Source organism: Bubalus bubalis, chromosome X (assembly GCF_019923935.1).
Source record: "Bubalus bubalis isolate 160015118507 breed Murrah chromosome X, NDDB_SH_1, whole genome shotgun sequence".
NCBI classification, from domain to species: domain Eukaryota; kingdom Metazoa; phylum Chordata; class Mammalia; order Artiodactyla; family Bovidae; genus Bubalus; species Bubalus bubalis.
In genome coordinates, this window is record NC_059181.1 from 142,845,146 (window position 1) to 142,867,925 (window position 22,780).

The window sequence follows — 22,780 nt, forward strand, 5'->3', positions numbered from 1 at the left end:
GAGAGTTAGACCATAAAGAAAGCTGAGTGCTGAATAATTGATGCTTTTGAACTGTGGTGTTGGAGAAGACTCTTGAGAGTCCCTTGGACTGCAAGGAAATCAAACCAGTCAATGATAAAGGGAATTAGTCCTGAATATTCACTGGAAGGACTGATGTTGAAGCTGAAGCTCCAATACTTTTACCACCTGATGGGAAATACTGACTCATTGGAAAAGACCCTGACGCTGGGGAAGATTGAAGGCAGGAGAGAAGGGGGTAACAGGGGAAGAGATGGTTGGATGGCATCTCCAACTTGATGGACATGAGTTTGAGCAAGCTCTGGGAGTTGGTGATGGACAGGGAAGCCTGCAATGCTGCAGTCCTTGGGGTCACAAAGAGTTGGACCCAACTGAGCGAGTGAACTGACCTTCCCAATGCAGTGTTAAATATAAGCGATGACAGTGGGCATTCTTGCCTTATTCCTGACCTCAAGGGATATTTTTCAATATTTCACCATTAAGTATGATACTAGCTATAAGTTTTTGAGATATCTTTGATCAACTTAAGAAAATTCCCTTTTTTTCTAGTTTGCTGAGAGTTCTTATCATAAATAGGTATTGAATATTATCATACCCTTTTCCTGCATCAATTGAAATGATCACGTGTTTATTTTTTTCTCCGTTAGTGTTTTATCTTGCTGATTTTCATCAATTGTTTGAATGTTAAGCCAATCTTAGTTTGGTGGAACAAATCCCATTTGATCATGATATGTTATTCATTGTGTGACACTGGATTTAGTTGCTAATATTTTGTGTCTATTTTCATGAGAAGTATTGGCTTGTGATTTTTTTCTTGTAATATCCTTATCAAGTTTCTATAATAAGACTGTGCTAATCTTATAAAACAAGTAGGGAAGACTTTTTCTGTTTTGTGGAGGACTTTATGTAAGCTTGGTGTTGTTTCTTAAGTGCCAGGAAGATTTTAACCAGTGAAGCTTTCTGGGCCTGGAGCTTTTTGTATGAGCAATGTTTTAGTTTGTTTAATAGATACTGGACCATTCAGATTTTTTGGTCAATATTTGATAAGTTTTAGTTTTTAGGTAATTTGTTCTTGTAGAGTTAAACACCAAGACTTATTAGCCTCAGTACTAAGTACCCTGTTAAGTACCACTGAACTAAGATCTGGTAGTTTCTGTACTTGATGCACTAGTACAATTCATCATTCCAGATTTTCAGTGGTTTTTGTGTGGCAAGATGTTTTATGAACTATATAAGTGTGTTTATACAAAGTACTTTAATCTTAGAGTTTATGGGAATTTATGTAAATTTCTTTCATTTTTAATTGAGAACAACCTTAGGTTGTAATTTTAGAAAGTAGGGAATATGTATATGTGTCTTTCTCCCTTTCTCTGCTTTTTCTTGTGATTCTCTCTTTTTTCCTTTCAAGTATCAAATATATTATTGCATCTGTTTTTATTTTTATTTTTGGAGAATAGATGAATGCTAAAATGAGAGTCTGTGACAGAGGAACTCATGATGCATAATTTTTAAAAATGTTTTTAGAATTGCATTTCCTCTGATTCTGAAGTTTCAACTCATTGAAGAGGCCAGCTGAATCCATAGTAAATAATGAAAACTATTTTTTATTACTATATTCTACTACTGAAATGTTTAATCGCTTTTCAGGCTCTTTAGTATTCTTTCTTCTGTATCTCCTTTGGTGCTAAATCGAGTGTGATTTTGACTTTAGTAAAATCATAAAGGCAATATGATGTAGTGGTCAAAAGGTCATAGGATCTGGAATCAGACTGATCTGGGTTTGAGTATTGGTCCACCATTTACTTGTGTGACTTTAGGCAGATCGTTGACTTCTGTGAGCCTGAGTTTCCATATTTGTAAAGCAGAGATAATACTACAAAATTTTAAAATGTTGCTATCTCACTGACATAACAGGGTCATGAAATGGGACATTTGCTATCTGAAGTGGTAGGTACACTGTGACAGTGATTGTAATCAAGCAGAGTGTTCTTTTTAAATTGATAAAGAAAGGAACACAGCTCTTCCTTAACCAGCACAGCTATCTGAAGCCTCTGTTGACGCACAGTGGGCCTCCTCTTACCACCACCCTGCCTGCCTGCTGTGGCCCCATTGCAAGATGCCTGACCAGTCCCCAGGCCTATGAGGTAAGTTGGTTTCATCCAGAACCTCAGTTCTTCATTAAGTTAAATGTAAATATATCTGCTCTGTGGATGGGTGACTGCTGTTTTTGTTTTGTTTTGTTTTGTTTTGCTTGCTTTTATGATATAAAAGCCACAAGCAGGAATATAAACATATGTTGCTCAGCTAGAAAGTGCACTGAAATCTCTAAATTTATTATATGTATAATAATTTATATATAAATTATATATGGAATAGATATAATTTATCTCTAAATTTATTATAATTCACAGTGTTTGAAACATCATTTGAAAACAGATATGGAATAGCATCTTGCTGTCAGTAATTTTAGTACAAAAAAATTCAATTTCTGTGCTGGTTTTCAGTTATTTCAGAGAAGGCAATGGCAACCCACTCCAGTACTCTTGCCTGGAAAGTCCCATGGGTGGAGGAGCCTGGTAGGCTGCAGTCCATGGGGTCGCTAAGTGTCGGACACGACTGAGCGACTTCATTTTCACTTTTCACTTTACTGCATTGGAGAAGGAAATGGCAACCCACTCCAGTGTTCTTGCCTGGAGAATCAATTATTTGCAGCATGTGGTCTGAACTCAATACTAACTTTATATATTTTAATCTATAAATGTGGATCGTCACAGTCATGTTGAGAGGATTACTAAAACATTTTTTGATGCTCCTAAAGTGCAACAGATGGTCTTTTATTTCATACATAAGGGCAAGTTTATCTACCTGTATTGTATATCTCATGGGAGGGAGGCATCAACATACCTAGATATAATCTAGATTCCATATTTTTCCTTAACTGCCAATGTAAGATTGGTGATTTAGCAGGTACTGCAACAAAGAAAGAAATGACAAATGCTAAGCAGTTTTTATTTTAAAATATGAGCATTTAGTTTTTCAAGTTTTTTGTTAAAAAACTTTACTTCTAACCCAATCCTTCAAAAATAATCTGTGACATCAAATAAAGTCCCCATGTTAACAAAATCTGTCAGTTTTGACTACTCTGATGTAACACTTTGAGAGGAAAGGGTGTGGTAAAACAGTGTAGATGTGCATGCACATGCACACCCACACACACATACACACTTCCTTATGACCTCCTCTGTGGTGTTTTAGCGTAGATCTCATGGAGAATGGACAGGGAAGGGGAGACTTAGCTGGGGTGGCACCTGGGTCAGGGAGGAGTACCCTGCAGCACTATGTTATGTTGAATCCATACACTGCTGATGGGGTGAGGGGAACACCCCATGTTGTCTTGTCCCTCCCTCCCACTTTACCCAGGCTCCCGTATCAAGCACAGTGTCCATTCCCTCTTTACCCTGTTAGCCCACATGGCTGTCTGCTGAGGGGTCAGCCAGCTTTGTCAGCTAAGTCAGTGAGGCCTGGCTGTTGGAGTCCAGAGACCCACTCACCATCATGAAAAGCCAGAAGAGCTGCACAATGCCTGTGTGTTCTGTAGAATATAGCAGAATACAACATTGTTCTATTTGCTTCCTTGGGCTGTCATAACAGAGTACCCCAAACTTAACAGCAGAAATTTACTGTCTCACAGTCTGGAGGCTGGAAGTCTGAGGTCCAGGTGCCAGCAGGGTTGGGTCCTAAGGGCTCAGAGAGAGTCTATTCCAGACCTCTCTCTAGCTTCTAGTGGTTTGCAGGCCATCTTTGGCATTCCTTGGCTTGAAGATGCATCACCGTGATCTCTGTCTTCATCTTCACCTGGCATTTTCCCTGTGTGTGTGTGTGTGCATGCGCGCAGATCTGTGTCTCCAAATTTCCCCTTTTTATAAGGACACCCTCCAGCCATACTTGATCAGGGCCCACACTAAAGACCTCATCTTAACATGATCCCTTAAAAGTCTGTACTTCCAGATAAGGTCACTTTCACAGATACTGGGAGTTAGGATTTCATATTTCTAGGGGATGAGGGGGATGCAGTGTAACCCAGAACAACCATAAAACTTCATTTTTAATTTAATTTTTTGTTATGCTGACTCCTTATTAAATTACAAAAGTAGCATACTTACAGGAGAAGGCAATGGCACCCCACTCCAGTACTCTTGCCTGGAAAATCCCATGGATGGAGGAGCCTGGTAGGCTGCAGTCCATGGGGTCGCCAAGAGTCAGACACGACTGAGCGACTTCACTTTCACTTTCCACTTTCATGCATTGGAGAAGGAAATGGCACCCCACTCCAGTGTTCTTGCCTGGAGAATCCCAGGGACGGGGGAGCCTGGTGGGCTGCCGCCTATGGGGTCACACAGAGTCGGACATGACTGAAGCGACTTAGCAGCAGCAGCAGCAGCAGCAGCATACTTACAGCCAGATATTCAAACAGTATAGAATGTACAAAGTGAAAAATGAAAGTCACTCTCTTTCTCCCACCACATCCCCTAGAGACAGTCTTTTTAAGAGTTTATTGTGGATAGTCCCAGATATATTTTATCTATACAAACTTCTATGTGTGTATATAACTGTCTGTTATTGTTTTTTTACGATGGGATTGTTGCAGGAAGGCGGACCCCTTCCAGGGCCCGAAACTGGGCTCTTGTCTAACACTCGGAAATGAATTGTCCGAGGAGACACATGTGCTGACAAAGCAAGAGATTTTATTGGGAAAGGGCACCCAGGTGGAGAGCAGTAGGGCAAGGGAACCCAGGAGAACTGCTCTGCCCCGTGGCTCGAAGTCTCCAGTTTTATGGTGATGGGATTAGTTTCTGGGTGGTCTTTGGCCAATCACTCTAATTCAGAGTCTTTCCTGGTGGCGCACTAATTGCTCAGCCAAGGTGGATGCTAGTGAGAGGGATTCTGGGAAGTGGACGAACACGTGGTGTCTCCTTTTAACCTTTCCCGAACTCTTCTGGTTGGTGGTGGCTTATTCCATATTCCTTATCAGGATCTCCTGTCATAAAACAACTCATGCAAAGTTACTATGGTGCCTGGCCAAGGTGGGCGGTTTCAATCGGTGTGCTTCCCCTAACAGGATCATAATAGTATTGTCCTGCTACTTGCTTTTTTTCACGTAATGATCCACAGCATGGATACCTTTGTAAGAGTCCATGAGAACCTTCTCTCTATTGGTGGCTGCGTAGTGTAGCTTTACTAAGGTTGATCTAGTCAGTCTCATTCCTTTTGTGTTTTTGTTATTACAAACAATGTTTACAGTGAGTATCCTTGTATATATGTTTACCCAATAATATAAAGTTATAAAGAATAGATTTTAAAGGTTTAAATCGCTGGGTCAAAAGGCATATGCATTTTAAAATTTGGTAGCTATTGCCCCAAACTTCAAACTTAATAAAGGCAGTCGAAGGTGCTGAAGAAAGAGCCCCTGCTGATGTGTGAAGGCCCCACAGAGCTTTGTTGTGGGCATTGCTGAATTAAGTGATAGACAGGCTCCTTAGACTTACAGCTTAGACTTACAGCTGGATTGGCTTGGAAGGGATTATGGCTGGTTGGTGGAGCGGGTTTCTTTGGGGTTTTTTTTTTTTCCTTTGGTTTTTAATTTACAGGTCTTTGTCTTTGAGTGTTGAGGCAAATCTCTAGCAACATCAAAGAATTTTGAAATTTCCAGCAACAGCAAATGTGAAATTTTAGTCTAATAGTGTCCTCAGTCTATTTGACTATCTTAGACAAACTTAACATTTTTAAATGCACAGGATAGGAGAGTTGGGTGTAGGAGGTTTCTATCTACTTCCCTCAAGGAGTATTAGTCACAGACTTTTTTTGCTGTATCAACATGAGTATTTACAATGATTCTTACTCTACATTTAAATAAAATGACTTTCTGATTTTTAAAAGTAATAAACATTCATTATAATAAAATTTCAGATAATACAGAAACACAAAGAAAACTATAAAAACCATTAGCAATCCTATCATGCAGAGCTTGCTATCATCATTTTGTTGAATACCCTTCTAGACTTTTCTATTGTTGACTGGAAAAATAGTCACAACCTAAAAGTTGGAATTTGGGGTACTTCAAGTCTGGGAGGCAGCATCTCAAGTAACCCTGAGAAAACTGTTCCCTGGAGGTGGGAGTCAGGGGAGTGGGGTGGATTGGAGCTGAGGCGTAGGGTAAGTGGAACCAGGTTATATAAAAATTTTGCAACAAAGGGTGGGAAGTCTGAATGTCAAAAGTTTTTGTAAATTAAAGAAAACCAGATATCTCAAGTGAAGGAATCTAGCGCTTTTTTATGATGGGAAAATGGCAGAGTCTGGGCTCACTGAAAGCATTCCTTTGAAATGCACCTCAGCTGTGTGGGGCTGGTATCCTGTGTTTTCACACCCTGAGCTCCCTTGGGGCTCACTGTGGGCTGTGGCTGCAGTTTGATGGCTGCTGGATGGCAGGTATTCTTCCCTTCCTGAGTTTCCTCAGGCTCACCAGCTCACGTTGGAGGGCTGCAGTCTCTTGCTGACTGTGACATCATTGTTTACTGATATGTGGTGGTGGTTTAGTTACTCAGTTGTGTCTGACTCTTTGTGACCCTGTGGGCTGTAGCCCACCAGGCTCCTCTGTCCATGGGATTCTTCAGGCAAGAATACTGGAGTGGGTTGCCATTTCCTTCTCCAGGGGGTCTTCTGGACCCTTTCTCACTATACACATGTACATTTTTTAATTAACCAAAATGGCACTATATATCCTGGACACTTTTCCCTCTTCTGGAACTTTATGTAATTATATTCTTTTTGGCCTCCAAATTTCCATTAGAACAAAAGCTTTTTGAGCTGCTTGACAAGTATGTAATGAGGGTAGTGAAGGTTCAATATTTCTAGGCATTGTTGACATGAAAGTAAGCGCTTCATTTATTTAAACCTATTCAGCAATGAATTGCACTTACATTTAGTGAATACTTTCTGTGTGCCCCAAATTGTTAGGTGATTGAACTACAGCATACAAGGGATTTAGAGTCTAGTGGGGGGAGATGTGATGCAGACCCCTGCATATGCAGCTGTGAAAAGGGGTAAGTGCCACTGTAGGGAGAGGGCTAAGTGCAGGCTGCTAGGGAAGAACACAAGAGGGCACCTAAGCTAGCCTTGGATGGTCAAAGAAGACTTCTGGGAGAAAGTGACTTTTAAGTGAAAACCTCAGTGATAAGTAGGAGCTAATTATCTGAAGGAGAGGAGAGGAGACAGGAGGTAAGAGAAAGCAGTAGAGATTTTGGCAGCTCTCAAGCACTTCAGTCTGCAGGCACACAGTGGGGCAAGTGGGGTCAGAGAAAATACAGCATCCTTGAAAATTGAGCTATTGGAAATGTTTCTTTAATTTTTCATAATAATTCTCAAAACTTGTTTTATTTGCATTTAGAACCAGGAACAGTTGAAAGACGATGACTCCGATCTCATCCTCAATGATGGTGATATTAGTTTGACATATGGCGATTCTACTGTGAACACTGAGTCAGCATCATCCGGTGCCCCTAGGAGACTTATGGGAAACAGTTCTGAAGATGCCTTTGATCGGGAACTTGCCTTTGGGGACCATGAACTGGTCATTCGGGGAACACGCCTGGTTCTACCTATGGATGATTCTGAGCCCCCCTTAAATTTGTTAGATAATACGAGACACGGTCCAGCCTAAGCTTACTAGTTACTCACTTAGTGGTCTGTAAAATTTGCACATGTGATTGTGAAGAAATTCGTACTACCTAAAAAGTCCCAGTGCATGTCTCTGAATGTTTAAGCTATATAAATGCTATTTATTTATATAGCATTGAAAGACTATAAATACCCTGTACAAGGCAGATTGTGAACAAATTCTTCATTTTACTTTTTATTGGCCACACTGTGTAGACTGGATCTGTTTTAGAAAGTTAATTTCACAGTGATGTCTTGTGTTCTGTTAGCTTTATGTCTCAGTTCAGGTATACAAGGTGACAGATTTACTCTTTCTTATATTTACCTACCACTTAACCAGAGCACCAAGTTCTTGTGATGTGAATTAATTTTGTCTTGTGGGAGGGGAGGGAGAGGAAGGAGGGAGCACTGTTTCTGGGGGAGCCCAGGCAGGAGAAGTTGCTTTGTTGGAAAGTTGTGTTGATTGCTGCTGCCTTTGTCGTGACCTTTTTCTTTCCTTTTTGTCTGGTGGCCTGTTATGGTGCATGAGGTCAATGGCTTCGGATCTTGCCCATTCAGGTTGGGGAGTGAAGTGCTGGGGCCCCTTTTCCCCTTTGCCGTGAAAAAGTAAATTTTTTGGCTCCAGTACACTGCTACTCAGAAAAGAAGGCTGTGCATGACTTCCAAGACTTTGTTTCTTTTTTCCAGACCAAGACCTTGGAAAGAGTTGCACCATCCAGCCCACTTAGCCAAAGTATAGTTGTATATAGTTCAGAACACTTGATTTCGATTTGGAGGGGCTGGAGTGGGCAGAGGCCAGGAGGAGTAAGGAGCGTAGTGGTTTCAGAGAGCTCTCCCCCCAAATCTGTAAATACTCTATACCAGATAAGTTTAAATGAGAAACTCGATTGCTGCTTACTTTTTGATTATGTACTTTATCTGTATAGCAAGCTTTGTGGTCAGAAGTTTTTATACCAATTTAAATCGCTGCTCTTTAGCAGCCAAACAGGAGCAAAATGTAAAATTTTTGAATTGACTGTGTCTACTTGTCATTCGTTAGTCTGTAGTTGATGTTAATTTATGAATCCATGACCGTTCCACAGGACACCACAGCCAGTCAGGAGAGAATACAGCGCTCCTGAGCTTGTTGTGAGGACGGTTCTGCCTTTGTGTTACCAGGTGTAGTTGTCTTCATGTTCATGTGACTTTTTAATAGGAAATACCTAAGCTGCCATGTTTGTTTTGTTTCTTACAGTTTTCAAGGAAGAGTATATAACAATTGCCCATTTCATGTGCAGAGTATGAAAGTGGATTCTATTTTGTAATGCTGCAAATACTTAACAGTGTATTGAATGCTTAGCAGGGGGGATCCTTTCCAATGTTGATTCTGACCTGTCAAAGTTTTGGAAGAAAAACAAACTTCTGTAGGTTTTTTCCCCCTCAGGTCTGAGTAGCATTGCCTTAAATCTTACCCAATTTGAAAACGGTTTTGTTTATGTGATGTTCAAATTGTCCAATGCAAAATATCTTTCCAAACAAAATATACTTATTTTCCCAAAGGTTTTCTTGCTGTGATGCAAACACTCCTTGCGGTTTTAAGGGAATTCTACTGTTGAACCCTTGAGTGGCAGCTCTAACTGTTGGCATAGCCATTTGTTATGTAGTGGTAGCGACTTTCCTGCTATGCAGGAACCCGTGAAGTGTGCATTTTCTATAATGTGTGCCTCTTCATGCCATCAGTAATTTCTTGTTAACATGTTTGAGGGGCTTTGAACTTCAGCGTCATTTACCCACAAAGTCATTCACGCTGTAAAAGGTTATACAAGAAATTCACAACTACCTTTTTTATCCTGTCAAGTTACTGAGCTCACTTTATGAAAATGACTGTAAATACTTAGCATGATAAATTCAGTAACTTGTCTGTTTCAGCATGCATAAGACTTTTTCTTAGGGAAACTGATAAAGCTTGAGTCAACTGAATCTGCCTTCGTACTTTATCAAAGGGGAACCAAGCCTGCTGTGCTTAAATCAGCATCTGGAAGATTCTCCTCTCTAATCTATGTGTGCATCTCCAAGCAAAGAAGAAAAAAACAAACTCTGCTCATCCATCTGTTGGTTTAAGACACCTGAATGAACTTGGATGAGGTACAGTCAGAATTCTCATCATGCACAAGTAGAACTATTCTCGGACTTGTTTTCCTGTTCTTTGTGGACCCTACACGTGTGAATGACTTGAACATTGTGTCTTTTCAAGTTATTTTTTAAGGTTCCTTGGCATTGTATCCTAGTTGTCCGTGTTTGGCAATGTGCTGTTAAAGTAATAGACTTTTAATCTTTATGTATTTTTTTGTTTTCCCTTGGAGGACTTGGACAGACGTTGTAGTGGTTTCTTTTAGCAAAATCTGTCATTAAAAAAATTATAGCCTTGCAAATAACCATTCATGGTGTTTGAGTCACAGTTTATTCTAGTAAGAGGTAAAGAGTGCTGACTTCATTTATTTTTCTACCTATATATCTACTGGGAAAGGGGGAAGACTGGTGTTTTTTTAAAAAAGCAGCAAACAGAAACCTAACAGAACATAACTTATGGGGTGGCACATTTTTGGTGCTTATGTGTAAGGCTGGATGTGTTTGCTCATGGGCACAGTTGGACCATTTAAGAAATATGATTCAAAGCAGTTGAATTCTGTTATATTGATTTGTAGCATGTTAGCTCAGTAATGGATAATGTCATGAACATGTTAACTTCCATTATGTGGGGAGAGTAAATTCTGTAAAAAGTTAGGTAAGGTAGTTCCAAGTTGGGTTGAGAGTACAATCACAAATAGTCCTTTTCCAAGTTAAAGACAGGTCTTTCTTATTGTGTGTAAGAAGTTCTCTAGGTTGTGGTTTGCTGACAGTCACTTCGCCTAGTCCGGTAATGGCACCAACCACACCATGATTGTCTTTTGGTGCCACCCGCTCCAGCTTCCTTGCTCATGGTCCTTGAGAGGCCCAGGTGGTGGCCTCCACAGCACTGGCTTGTTTCTTCAACCAACTCATGTTTTCTAATTCACAAATAAAACCTTAACATTAGGTTTGAGAAAGTGTATTTGTTTACCTGACTCAATGTACAAGTGTTTGGAGATGAAGGTGTAAAAGCCTTGACTTAATCAGAAAGCCCTTGATAGGAAGTACTTCACACAAATGATGCAGCATTGATGTGTGAGGCTTGCAATAAACTGGGAATAATAAAAATAGTTGTTCAGTCACTAAGTAGTTTGCATTTTGGGGACCCCCTTAGGTCTAGGCAATGTGTATGAGAGGTTTTTTTTTCATTTCCATTTTAACTTAATCTTCATAATGCTGGGAGGGTACATTCCATTACTCTCTTTTCAACTTAGGTGGAAGGAAGTTGATACACTGCTAGTAAATGACAGAGCCAGGACTCAAATCCAGTCTTGACTCCAAAGTCTACATTTCTTCCCTGCTACTCTAGTAGCTCCAGTGCCAGGTGACAGGCTACTCCATCTTGAGTATTAGTAGAAGGATGATGAAGGGAATTACAGATGTCTGTCCTGCTGCCCACCCACCACTTGCTTGTCATCAGGCCAGGATAGGGCATGAAGTCTCAGCTCTGTTCCTCCATTTGATGCACTGTTGGCTGCCAGGCACATGTTCCCCTGGTTGGGAAATTTCTTGAATTCTTAGTGAAGTGCCCTCTTGTATCTCTGAGTCCATGGACAAGGCAACGTGGCTAACACCATGCCTTCACAGTGTGCCTGCCAATATTTTCACTAAGGAGCCCACCTTTGATGGCAGAGCATGAGGTCCTAAACAATGGCCGTGAACCCACACAGAGTTTGGTATAATATTGATAGAAAGAGCCCAGGCTCTGGAGTTACACAGACCTGAGTTCTAATCCAGACTCTGCTGCTTGCTTATAGTGTAACATTGACCGTTACATGTTGCCAAGCTTTTGCAATTTCTTAGCTGTAAAGTTAGTTCATTTAAGAAATATTTGTGTATTTACTGTGCCCCACATGGTGGCTAAAGCAGCAAACAACAATGGTCCCTGCCCTCACAGCATGGGATGCCAGTGACCATCTCATGGTGTTGCTTGGAATCATTCAGGCAAGAAACACCAGGTGCCTTCTGGTAGGGGAATATGTACCTCAAATAGCAGACAACACCAAATACAGTCATCACGGGATGGAAAAGTACAGGAGGCTCTAAGCGGGACTGTCATTTGGTCATGGGGGATAGGGAAGCTTTTCCTGATGATGAGATATTTAAGGTTAGACCACAGAATAAGCAGAGGGTCAAGCAGATGACAAGGTGAGGATGAGAAACATTCCAGGCAGTGAATAGTGACAGCCTCTACCTGTAACTTCCACACAAATTCATTCAATCAAATAGATATTGAGTGAAACCATACCAGGTACTGTGCTATCTACACATAGTGAGGAATAAAATAGATGCAGGCCACCCTCTTATACTCACACCTGAGTGTGCAAGACAGGAAGTACCCAGCACTCATAACGAGAAGCACCTTGAACCCAAACCTGTCCCTGCAACTTCCTCCCCTTCAGCCCTCTCCTACCACCCCTCTGAGGCACGTCCATGGTCCTCTTTGGGATCACAGCCTTCGGTTATTGGAAAAGAAAAAGTGCTGTGTCTCCCCTGAGTCTTTCTGCCCCTAGACTGACAATCTCATTGCCTTCCTGTATTTCAGATGCTTGCACTAGGAGTCCATTGTTCTAAACATATTTGTGGATTCACCTGAGACCATGTTGGCTTTTTGTTTTAGTGGCATCGTCTCCCTCATCTTAAGTGTCACCAGAAAGTCTGAGCTGGCTTCCTGCCTTCATGGAACTTCCAGTTGGGGAAGGCCAACCATAAATAAACAAATACATACATCAAGTAATTAGAGGTTGGGATGAATACCAAACAGGAATCAGGTGAGAGGTACTGGGTGAGGAGGCAGCGGCTGGGTAGCTGTGGGAGGGCTCGTTGAGGAGGCCTTGCTCAGGAGCTGATATTAAAACCAAGGCTTGAAGGAACTGGCCAGGCAGAGGACAGGGGAAGAGTAATGGGAAGTTCTGGTTTGGGGTAGATGCTCAACAAAAGTTTGCTGAAAAGGAGCAAAACATCCTCATACCCTTTACTGAGTTGGGTTTGGAAGGCCAGCACGGTGGAGTGGGAGAACAGAATGGCCAGGTTTCAGCCCTGCCTGCCACTGGGCACACTGAGGAAGCTACTTAAACCTCTCCGAGCCTGTTTCTTCCTTTATAAAATATGACAGGTCATGGATCCAGTGAACATTTATTGAGCTACTGTCATGTGCCAACACTGTGGTAGGTACTGAGTGATGATTCCAGGCCCAAGTAGCTGCCAGGTCTGATTGGGGGATCGGATGAAGTGATGTACATGGAAACGTTTTGACCAGGATTCAGAAGGCTCTTGACACTGAGCTTGAGTATTCCGCCACGTGTTGTGATGAGGTGCTACATGAATAAAATAGGGAAAACTCTCTGCAGGCCATGCTTCTACTGTGAGCGACTTTCCTTCCGAATCTCCCGTTCCGCAAGTTGGAGGTTTCCCAAGCGGTTGCCACGGTGAAGGCTGAACTCTGAGAACTGGCTTAGCTGGGGCTCTCATGGCTGGAGCCTGACTGCCGTGAGACCTGACAGTTTCTAGACAATTCTGTCTACTAAGTGAAAGAGCCCCTCTCCTTGAGCAGCACTGCCCTGCCATCCAGGAGCCTCGCCCCTGGTGTCCTGCTCGTTTTCCACTGCTGCTGTCTGATGGTGTGAGTCCCACTCAAGAGACAGCTTAGGAGTGCAAGTTCTTTCTTTTTGTAGTGATGGAAAAACACTTTGAAAGCTCTGTGAGCACTTCTTGGAAACAAGGTTTCATTTCTCCAGATTTGTTGGAACTGAAGTGGTTCGCTATGTGTTTAAATACTAATCCTACCAAAATTGCTTGACAAGTATTCAACTCTTGGTTGCTTGGGGAGTCACAAGGCTTTATTACATGATTTTTTTTTCTTCATTTGAATCTCCTATACAGCTGCGTTCCCATGTGCACTAGGCAAAAAGCACGTGAGCTGCTTTTGCATCTGAAAAATCTGGAGGACTAATGTCAGACAATGAAAGCTGCCTGTTTTTCCCATCTGAGAGCTTGTTTGGTGTGAGAAAGTGAGATAATGGTGATCAGACCCCCTGTCTGCACTACACAATTGTTTTTTAACACTTTATTGAGACCAACAATCAGAGATCCATTTTCTAAGGGGAACCAAGAAGCTGATATTTAAACATTTGAGCCCACTAATATTTCACTTCCTAACTTGCCTGGAACCTGTAAATAGTAACATGGCAAAGAGAATTATAGTTGTAGATGAAATTAAGATTGCTAATCAGCCAACCTGGAGATGGGGAGGTTATCCTGGATTGTCCAGTTGGGTCCTGTCCAGTCCCATAGGCCCACAGAATTAGAGAACACTCCTGGCTGTGTTCAGAAAAACACATGTGACACCAGAAGCAGGGGTAGACAGATGCTTCAGTCCTGGTTTGAAAGAGAGAGGAAAGCAGTCTCTAAAAGTTGGAAAAGGGAAGGAAGCAGTTTCCCCCAGATTTTCTGGAAGGAGGGCAGCCCTGCTGACACCTTGATTTTAGCCCAGTGAGACTGTCCGACTTCCGGCCTCCAGAACCATAAGGTGACAAGTGCAGGTTGTTTTAAGGCACTTTGTTTGTGGTGGGGCTTCCCAGGTGCCTCAGTAGTAAAGGGTACGCCTGCCAGTGCAGGAGACATAAGAGACACGGGTTTGATCCTTGGTTCAGGAGGTTCCTCCGGAGGAGGGCATGGCAACCCACTCCAGTATTCTTGCCTAGAGAATCCCACAGACAGAGGAACCTGGCAGGCTACAGTCCATAGGATCGCAGAGAGGCAGACACGACTGAGAGACTAACGCATTGCCTCTGAGGGAGAGGGGCTTGTTTTTATTTAGTTCTGAATGTCTGCTCTGTGTCAGGCATTGTGCACGATGCTACGGGTTCAGAAGTGCACAAGATCCAGAGTTCACAGTCCAGTGGGGTAGACTAGCAGGTATACAGACAACATGGCCCTGGGATGGAGGAATGTCCGGATGATAAATGCCCAGCCCTGAGAGGGGTCAGGAGGCTGGGGAAGGAGGCCCTGCCGTTTCTGTGACGTTAGCCTATCTTTAACAAATGCTTCGACATTACTCACTGTTGTCAGGAATTTTCCCAAGCCACCATGCCCACGCGCTGACCAGGGAGTGGCAGTGTGTGGAAGACATGACCATATTTGGGTTCTAGAAAGCTCGCTCTCATTGTGGCTGCAGTGGGAATGATGGATTATCTGGACAGACGAAGAGTGGACACAGAGATGATGGCTTAGCCTAGTGAAAGAGGGCGTGGCCTGGACTGTACAAATGTCAGGAGTGGAGAGGAGGGAACAAATGCAGGAGACATGCACAGGTGGTCCATAGATTCAACAGGACTTGGAGACTAAACGTGGTGATTGAGTTGAGGGTGGGGGGTGGTACAATGATTCCCAGTGATCTGGGTTAGGCAAGTGAGTGGGTGGAATGGTAGTACTATAATTTTATTTATTTTAAAAATTTCATTGGAATACAGTTGCTTTACACTGCTGTGTCAGTTTCTACTGTACAGCAAAGTGAATCAGCTGTACATATACATATATCCCCTATTTTTTGGATTTCCTTCCCATTTAGGTCACCACAGAGCATTGAGTAGGGTTCCCTGTGCTATACAGTAGGTTCTCATTAGCTTTCTATATTATACACATTAGTGTGTATATGTCAATCCCAATCTCCCAATTTATCCGACCTTGCCTTCTCTTTTTGGCATCTGTATGGTTGTTCTCTACATCTGTGTCTCTCTTTCTGCTTTGCAAATAAGTTCATCTATATCAAATACCTTTTTATGACAAAGATGTTCAGAGATGTAGGCAGTAAAGATATGAACCCAATTTTGCCTCTGGAAGGTAAAAGAAGATGGAACCCAATCAGGAAAAGCAGAGTAAGAGAAAATAACTCAGGGCCCCAAATGAAAAAGCTGGGAGAGGACACAAGCTTGGAAAACACTAGGACTTGCAATCTATTCTCCCATTATGACCTAAGAACATCTGGAGCTTTCTGCTTGGGGTGGCGTCTGGGGAAAATAATTGCTTTAACCAAAGTACAATAGATGGAGGAAAAAATAAATTATTTTCCCTTCTTACAAAAATACAGAATACTTCCAAAGTTCTCAGGGAATGATGGGTGGTGTTATTAGGAAACTTTAAAAAGTGTGTCATTCTGGATTTCAGTGTATCCTCCACTGGTCTGGGCAGGAGATGAAAATATATGTTGCAGGCGCTCTGAAGTTCTTAGCATTTTCTGGGAGGGTCAAGGGCCAAGAAATGAATCCTGGATCTGGAAAGGAAGCCACTGCTAGCTGGCCGGACCCTTTCTGGTTCTGGGGAGGTTTACTTGCAAGCAAGGAGACGGCTTCACTTTGTGCTTCTCCCAAAGGCTGTTGCGCGAGTTCTCCAGCGAACCCAGTGGAGCATCCAAAAGCCCCCTGGTGTGCTGTCCTCAAACACTGTGTCGTTCACTTGCTGAAAGTGTCAGTGCCGGGACTGCAGTCTGTGTGGACATTTGAGCCGAACAGCCACTGTGGGACCGAGTTCATAAAAAATGCAGATATTCAAACTTTTTAAAGATTGATTTTTGCCTCAAGAGAAGGAAATCAGCAATTGACAGTAGAACTGACAAAAGAAAGCACAGAGGCCTATATTAAGATGAAGGAAACATCTGGTTTTTGTTTTCTTAACTTTTATTAATTCATCTGAGGTGTGACTCACCAGCTCACCCAGCCAATGTTTCCAAAATGAAGTCTTCGTTGCCTCCAGAGTCGTTGGGAAAAGTCACTTCAGAACTACCTTGAGAGAAAGATGATCCACAGAAAGCTGTCATTAAAAAAAAAAAAAGGTAATGTTGATCCTGTTAGGTATTTCCTAAAGTTGCTTCTGTGTTAACTCATGACTGCTTTCCTTCCTCAGTAGGATTTTATTCCCCTATCTAGAAACTGTAGGACTGATGTGCTGATCTAAAACTGTGTATTAAACCTCATGAAGTATGCCCTTCAGCTATTGAGAACACTTAATTGACTCACCTGAGTCTTTCCCTGTAGAGAGTGGGGTTAGATGTACAGCCCCTGGGAACACCACTACTACGACTACTACGACTACTACTACTAAGTCGCTTCAGTCGTGTCTGACTCTGTGCGACCCCATGACTGCAGCCTACCAGGCTTCTCCGTCCATGGGATTCTCCAGGCAAGAACACTGGAGTGGGTTGCCATTTCCTTCTCCACCTGGGAACACTAGGAAGGTGAAAAGTCTCCTCTCCCTCTCCCCAAGGTTTTCATCAGCCAACACTAATCCCACCTCCAAAGGGAGACATCAATAAAAGAATAAGATTACTTGCTGGGGTGAGACCCTACCACCATCTGGGTTAGTGATGCTGTGTTCTCACCCATTTCTCTTGATTACTAACATTACATTTTCAAGACAGCTGGTCAGAGTTCACAGCTGGCCTCGAGTTACCATCCAGGACAAATCTGGCTGGTCTGGGTAATAATGCAGCCATCAACTTTGCTCTCATTACACTATACTCTATCCAGCTGAGCTCTACTCTTTTTGACCCATTGGTAGGGAAGTCAGTGTGTTTGTGCTCAGTCGCTAGGTCATGTTCGACTCCTTGCAATCCCATGGACTGTAGCCTGCCAGGCTCCTCTGACCATGGGTTTTTCCAGGCAAGAATACTGGAGTGGGTTGCCATTTCCTCCTCCAGTGAATCTTCCTGACACAGGAATTGAACCCTGCATCTCCTGCTTCTCCTGCATTGGCAGGTGTAAGAGCATCCACTGGATCCAGGAATGTGGAGACCAATGGTAACACTAAGGGAATGGCAAAGCACATTTGGGGGAAACCTATTGAATGCTTGCATACTGGAGGTGAGGAAGGTTAGGGTGTTAAGGATGACTGCCAGGTTTCTCTGGACTGAGTGACTGGTAGGTAGTAGCTCCATTCACCAGGATGGGGAAACCAGGAAGAGCATATGCTGGGGAGAGGGAAAGGGAAAAAGCTCAGGTTTGGACATACTGAGCATGATGTACCTATGTGATATCCAAGTGGAGACATCCAGTGGGCCATCAACTTTATGGGTCTAGAGCTTGAATTTCCTAGTTTGTAAATAAAATGGACTAACAAGGTAATTTTTTTTCTGTAGAGAACTCCATGCCATTTTTTCATCATGCCCTTGACCAGGATCCGTTACTTAACTATTTTTTTAATTTTCAGTATTTCTCTGTGATTTCTCAACTGGTTTTATTTGAACCAGGAGCATCTGTACATACAGTTTCTGCACCACACATTTAAAGCCACTTCTAAGGAGAAACAGAAGAATTTACAGCTTCATAAAAAGTAACTAGAATAGCTCTTCTGTCTGCATTGAGCCAGTTGCCCACCTGTCTTCCATAACATTTATTCTAAGGAGGCAACGAAAGAGTAGCTTTGAATCTATCTTGATTATAACAACATCTAATGTCAATATTTATGGACAATGATCTGATTTGATATTAAATAAAAGACAAAGGATAAATATTTAAATGATATGACTGAATTTGAACACTAGTGTCTACCTTGGTCACTCAGGACAGGAATTGTAGCACCTACTCCTATGCCAGACTCAGGGGATCCTCAAGTCCTTTTATGTGAAGGAGAGTCTGTGTCTAGGCATCGCTCTTTGCTTCTACAGATAATCTTGAGTTCATGCCAGCTTCTGGCTCATGTAGTTCCCTACTCTAACATAGTCTTTATGTCATGTCCTGTGCAGTGAATTAAAACCCCAATCTTCTTAAAGGAAATGATGTCACTGGCTTGCCCTTTTCTCAATTCTCCATCAGATTGAATTTAGATTTGACACTGAGAAGAGCAATAGGGTAAATGATCAATTTGTATGTAGACACATACAAATTGATCATTTACCCTATTTTGAGTCTGTTCTAACCATAAAAGCAATGTTTCTAATAATAATAAAAAAGTTTTATTAGGTGTTGTCATAGGTGTAAATGTTTCATAAAGATATCACTCCAGTTGTAAATCATATACTTGAATTCATACTCAAGTCACCTCATTAAATACCAAGAAAAACTATATCTTTCATATATATCCTGGTCTCAAGTGACTTTAAAAAAAGGAGCAAAGAACAGAACACCAAACTCAAACCCCAGTCACTTAAGGCTGAACTTGAAGAGACTGATAGGAATATGAACCTTTTCTTTATCTCTTTCTTTAATCTTCCTTTTTGAGATCATATCCTCTAATTTTTCATTATCTTCTTAGGTCCATTTGATTCTTCAGAAATAATAGAAGCTGAGAAATGATCCAGACTCTAACCAAAAAGAAATCTCTGATTTGCTGAGGAAGTTTTTATATACAACAAAATTTGTCCTAAGTGTTCAGTTCTGTGAGTTTTGAAAGCCACACACAGTCATGTAACTATCACCACAATCAAGATACAGAACGTTGCCATCACTCCAAAACCCCTGTGTCCATGTGTAGTTAGTCCCTTCCCCACCCTAGGGCCCGGCAGCCACAGGCCTGTTTTCTGTCCCTATAGTTTTGCCTTTTCCAGAGTGTCATATAAACAGAATCACATAGCAATGCAGCCTTTTGCAGACTCTTCGTTTTTAAAATTAACAGTATTTTTCAGATAATAAAGATGAATACATGTTCATTGTGGGAAAATGAAAATATTTAACAAGAAGATATAAGAATGCTTCCCAAAGAGAGCCACTTTTAATGTTTTGATGTGTTTCCTTCCAGTCTTTTTTCTGCATGTGCATTATGAACTCCCACATACAGAAACAGACAAGTACAAAATTGGAATCCTACTGTATACAGGATTGGGGATTTTTATGTTGGATTTTGTAACAATATTGTGAGCTGATTCAGCAGTTCCACTCCTGGGCACATACCCAGAAAAGATTAAAACTCTTAATTCAAAAAGATAAATGAAGGATCTCATCAAAAAATCCACAAACAGCAAGTTCTAAAGAGGGTGTGAAGAAAAGGAAACCCTCTTGCACTGCTGGTAGGAATGTAAATTGATACAGCCACTATGGAACATAATACAGTGAAGTGAAAGTTTCTCAGTGGTGTCCAACTCTTTGGACAATTCTCCAGGCCAGAATACTGGAGTGGGTAGCCTTTCCCTTACCCAGGGGATCTTCCCAACCCAGGGATTGAACCCAGGTCTCCCGTATTGCAGGCAGATTCTTTACCAGCTGAGCCACAAGGGAAGCCTGTGTTACAATATGGTATGGAGATACCTTAAAAAACTAGGAATAAAGCCACCATAGGACCCAGCAATGCCACTTCTAGACATATGCCCTGAGGAAACCAAAACTGAAAAAGATACATGTACCCCAATGTTCTTTGCAGCACTGTTTACTAGAGCTAGGACATGGAAGCAACATAGATATCCATTGACAGATGAATGGATAAAGAAAACTGTGGTGAAAGTGAAAGTCACTCACTTGTGTCCGACTCTTTGTGACCCCATTGACTACACAGTCCATGGAATTCCCTAGGCCAGAATACTGGAGTGGGTTACTATGCCCTCCTCCAGGGCCTCTTCCCAACCCAGAGGTCGAACCCAGGTCTCCCATATTGCAGGCAGATTCCTTATCAGCTGAGCCACAAGGGAAGCCTGTATTACATATATGCAATGGAATACTAATCAACCATTAAAAGGAACACATTTGAGTCAGTTCTAATGAGCTTGATGAACCTAGAGCCTATTATACAGAGTGAAGTAAGTCAGAAAACAAATATCGTATATTAACATATATGAAATCTAGAAAGATGTTACTGATGAACCTATTTTCAGGGCAGCAATGGAGATGCAGACATAGAGAACAAACTTATGGATAAGGGTGGTGGAGAGGAAGGAAAGGATAAGATGAATGGAGAGAGTAGCATGGAAGAATATACACTACCATATGTAAAATAGATAGCCAATGGAAATTTGCTGTACGACTCAGGGAACTCAAACTGGGGTTCTGTAACAAACTAGAGGGGTAGGAAAGGGTGGGAGGTGGGAGGAAGGTTCAAGAGGGAGGGGATACATGTACACCTATGGCTAATTCATGTTGATACATGACAGAAATCAGACCAATATTATAAAGCAATCATCAATCAATTAAAATAAATAGAATTTTAAAAGATACATGAAGTCCAATGTTCATAGCAGCACTATGAACCAAGAGATGGAAGCAACCTAAATGTCAATCGACAGATGAATGGATAAAAGAGATGTGGCACATAGACACACACACACACACACACACGCGCACGATGGAATACTGCTAAGCCATAAAAGAATGAAATAATGCCACTTACAGCAATACGGGTGGACTTAGAGATTATCATACTAAGTGAAGTAAGTCAGACAAAGACAAATATATGTTATCACTTATATGTAGAATCTTAGAAAATTCATACAAATGAACTTTTTTACAAAACAGAAAGAGGCTCACAGACATAGAAAACAAACTTATGGTTACCAAAAGGGAAAGGAGATGGGGATGGATAAATTAAGAGTTTGGGATTAACATATACACATCACTATTCATAAAACAGATAAACAGCAAGGTCCTGCTGTATAGCACAGGGAACTGTATTAAATATTCTATGATAACTTATAATGGAAAATAATCTGAAAACATACATATGTATATGTATAACTGAATCACTTTTCGGCACAACAGGAACATTGTAAATCAACTATACTTGGATTTTAAAAAAATATTGTGAGTATTCTCTTAAGGATTAACTCTTCCTTGAGGGTTGGAGGCAAGAGCCCAATCAGCAGGCTCAGGAACAGACAAGAAATAGCGGTAGAGCCACCACGACCCAGAGAAACAAGATCTAGAGCTGCCTTGGCAGGCCCTGGGCGCTTTGCATGTGGTTTCCTGGGCTGCTCAGTTCCATTTATTTTCATCAAAGCCTGTTTTCTGTTGTTGTTACAAACACAGTCCCAGGATGAGTTCAGTGCCTGTTCCTCGGGCCCAGCAGCACCTCAGGCTCCTCTCCCGCAGAGAACTTTTCACTCCACATCACAATTGCTTATTTACTGTGTCCACCTCCACCAGTGGAGAGTGGGCCCTCAGGCTCAGGCACCCTTGTCTGACTCTTTCCCCCCAGGCCTGTGGTGTATTACTCAGGAGCTACTTACTAAGAATGCCATGAATGAACAAGTGCACAAACCAAGACGAAACATTTTCTTCACAGGACTGGTTGCCACCACTCACTTTTTTTTCTCTTCTGCTTTGTTGTTTTGTTTGGGGTTTTTTGTTGTTGTTGTTTATTTTTTAATTGGAGTATAATTGCTTTGCAATGTTGTGTTGGTTTCTACTGTACACTGAAGTGAATCAGCTATAGGTACGCGTACATCCCCTCCTTCTCGAACCCCCCTCCCACCCTCACCCCCATCCCGTCCCTCCTGGTCATCCCAGAGCACCAAGCTGAACTCCCTGTATTATACAACAGCTTCCCACTAGCTGTCTGTTTTACACATGGTTTATATATGTCAATGCTACTCTCCTCATTCATTCCACCCTCACCTTCTCATCTGATTTACACTCAGAAAAACAAGGGAAAAAATATCTTTGGGGGCATTGTTTTTGGTGGCCATCACAGAAAGGGTGCTTTTGCTTTCAAATGCCTGAGTATTTCTGACTCACAGTTTGGTCACCTGGCAAGATAGCCAACGGACAACTTGGCTAGGGCCATGCCTCATGCACTGCCCTGTGGAGCCAGGCCAAAGTGACGCTGTCAAGGAGATGTAAACTGCAGAAAATGGACCTGGTGGGGAGGAAGAAAGAGGCAGTCTGCTCAGAGTTGCAGTTGATGAGCACATGGACCCCTGAGGGATTAGGTTATGCTTTTGGATGGCCAGATCAGCCCTCATCCTGGCTGCCCCTCTGGGGATTGG

At 42.0% G+C, this 22,780-nt stretch overlaps 1 protein-coding gene across 3 annotated transcripts in view; it reads left to right on the top strand.

Moving 5' to 3' along the window:
- The window catches only part of SLC9A6 (solute carrier family 9 member A6), a 51,056-nt gene extending 40,908 nt beyond the window's left edge, over positions 1 to 10,148 (top strand). For all 3 annotated transcript variants that reach the window (XM_025277345.2, XM_006056250.3, XM_025277346.2), the window contains 2 exons: positions 2,057 to 2,162; positions 7,463 to 10,148. In XM_025277345.2, coding sequence (XP_025133130.1) covers positions 2,057 to 2,162; positions 7,463 to 7,735 — 379 coding nt within the window. In that variant the 3' untranslated portion in view covers positions 7,736 to 10,148. The remainder of the gene's footprint in view (positions 1 to 2,056; positions 2,163 to 7,462) is intronic.
- Positions 10,149 to 22,780: the final 12,632 nt, after the last annotated feature.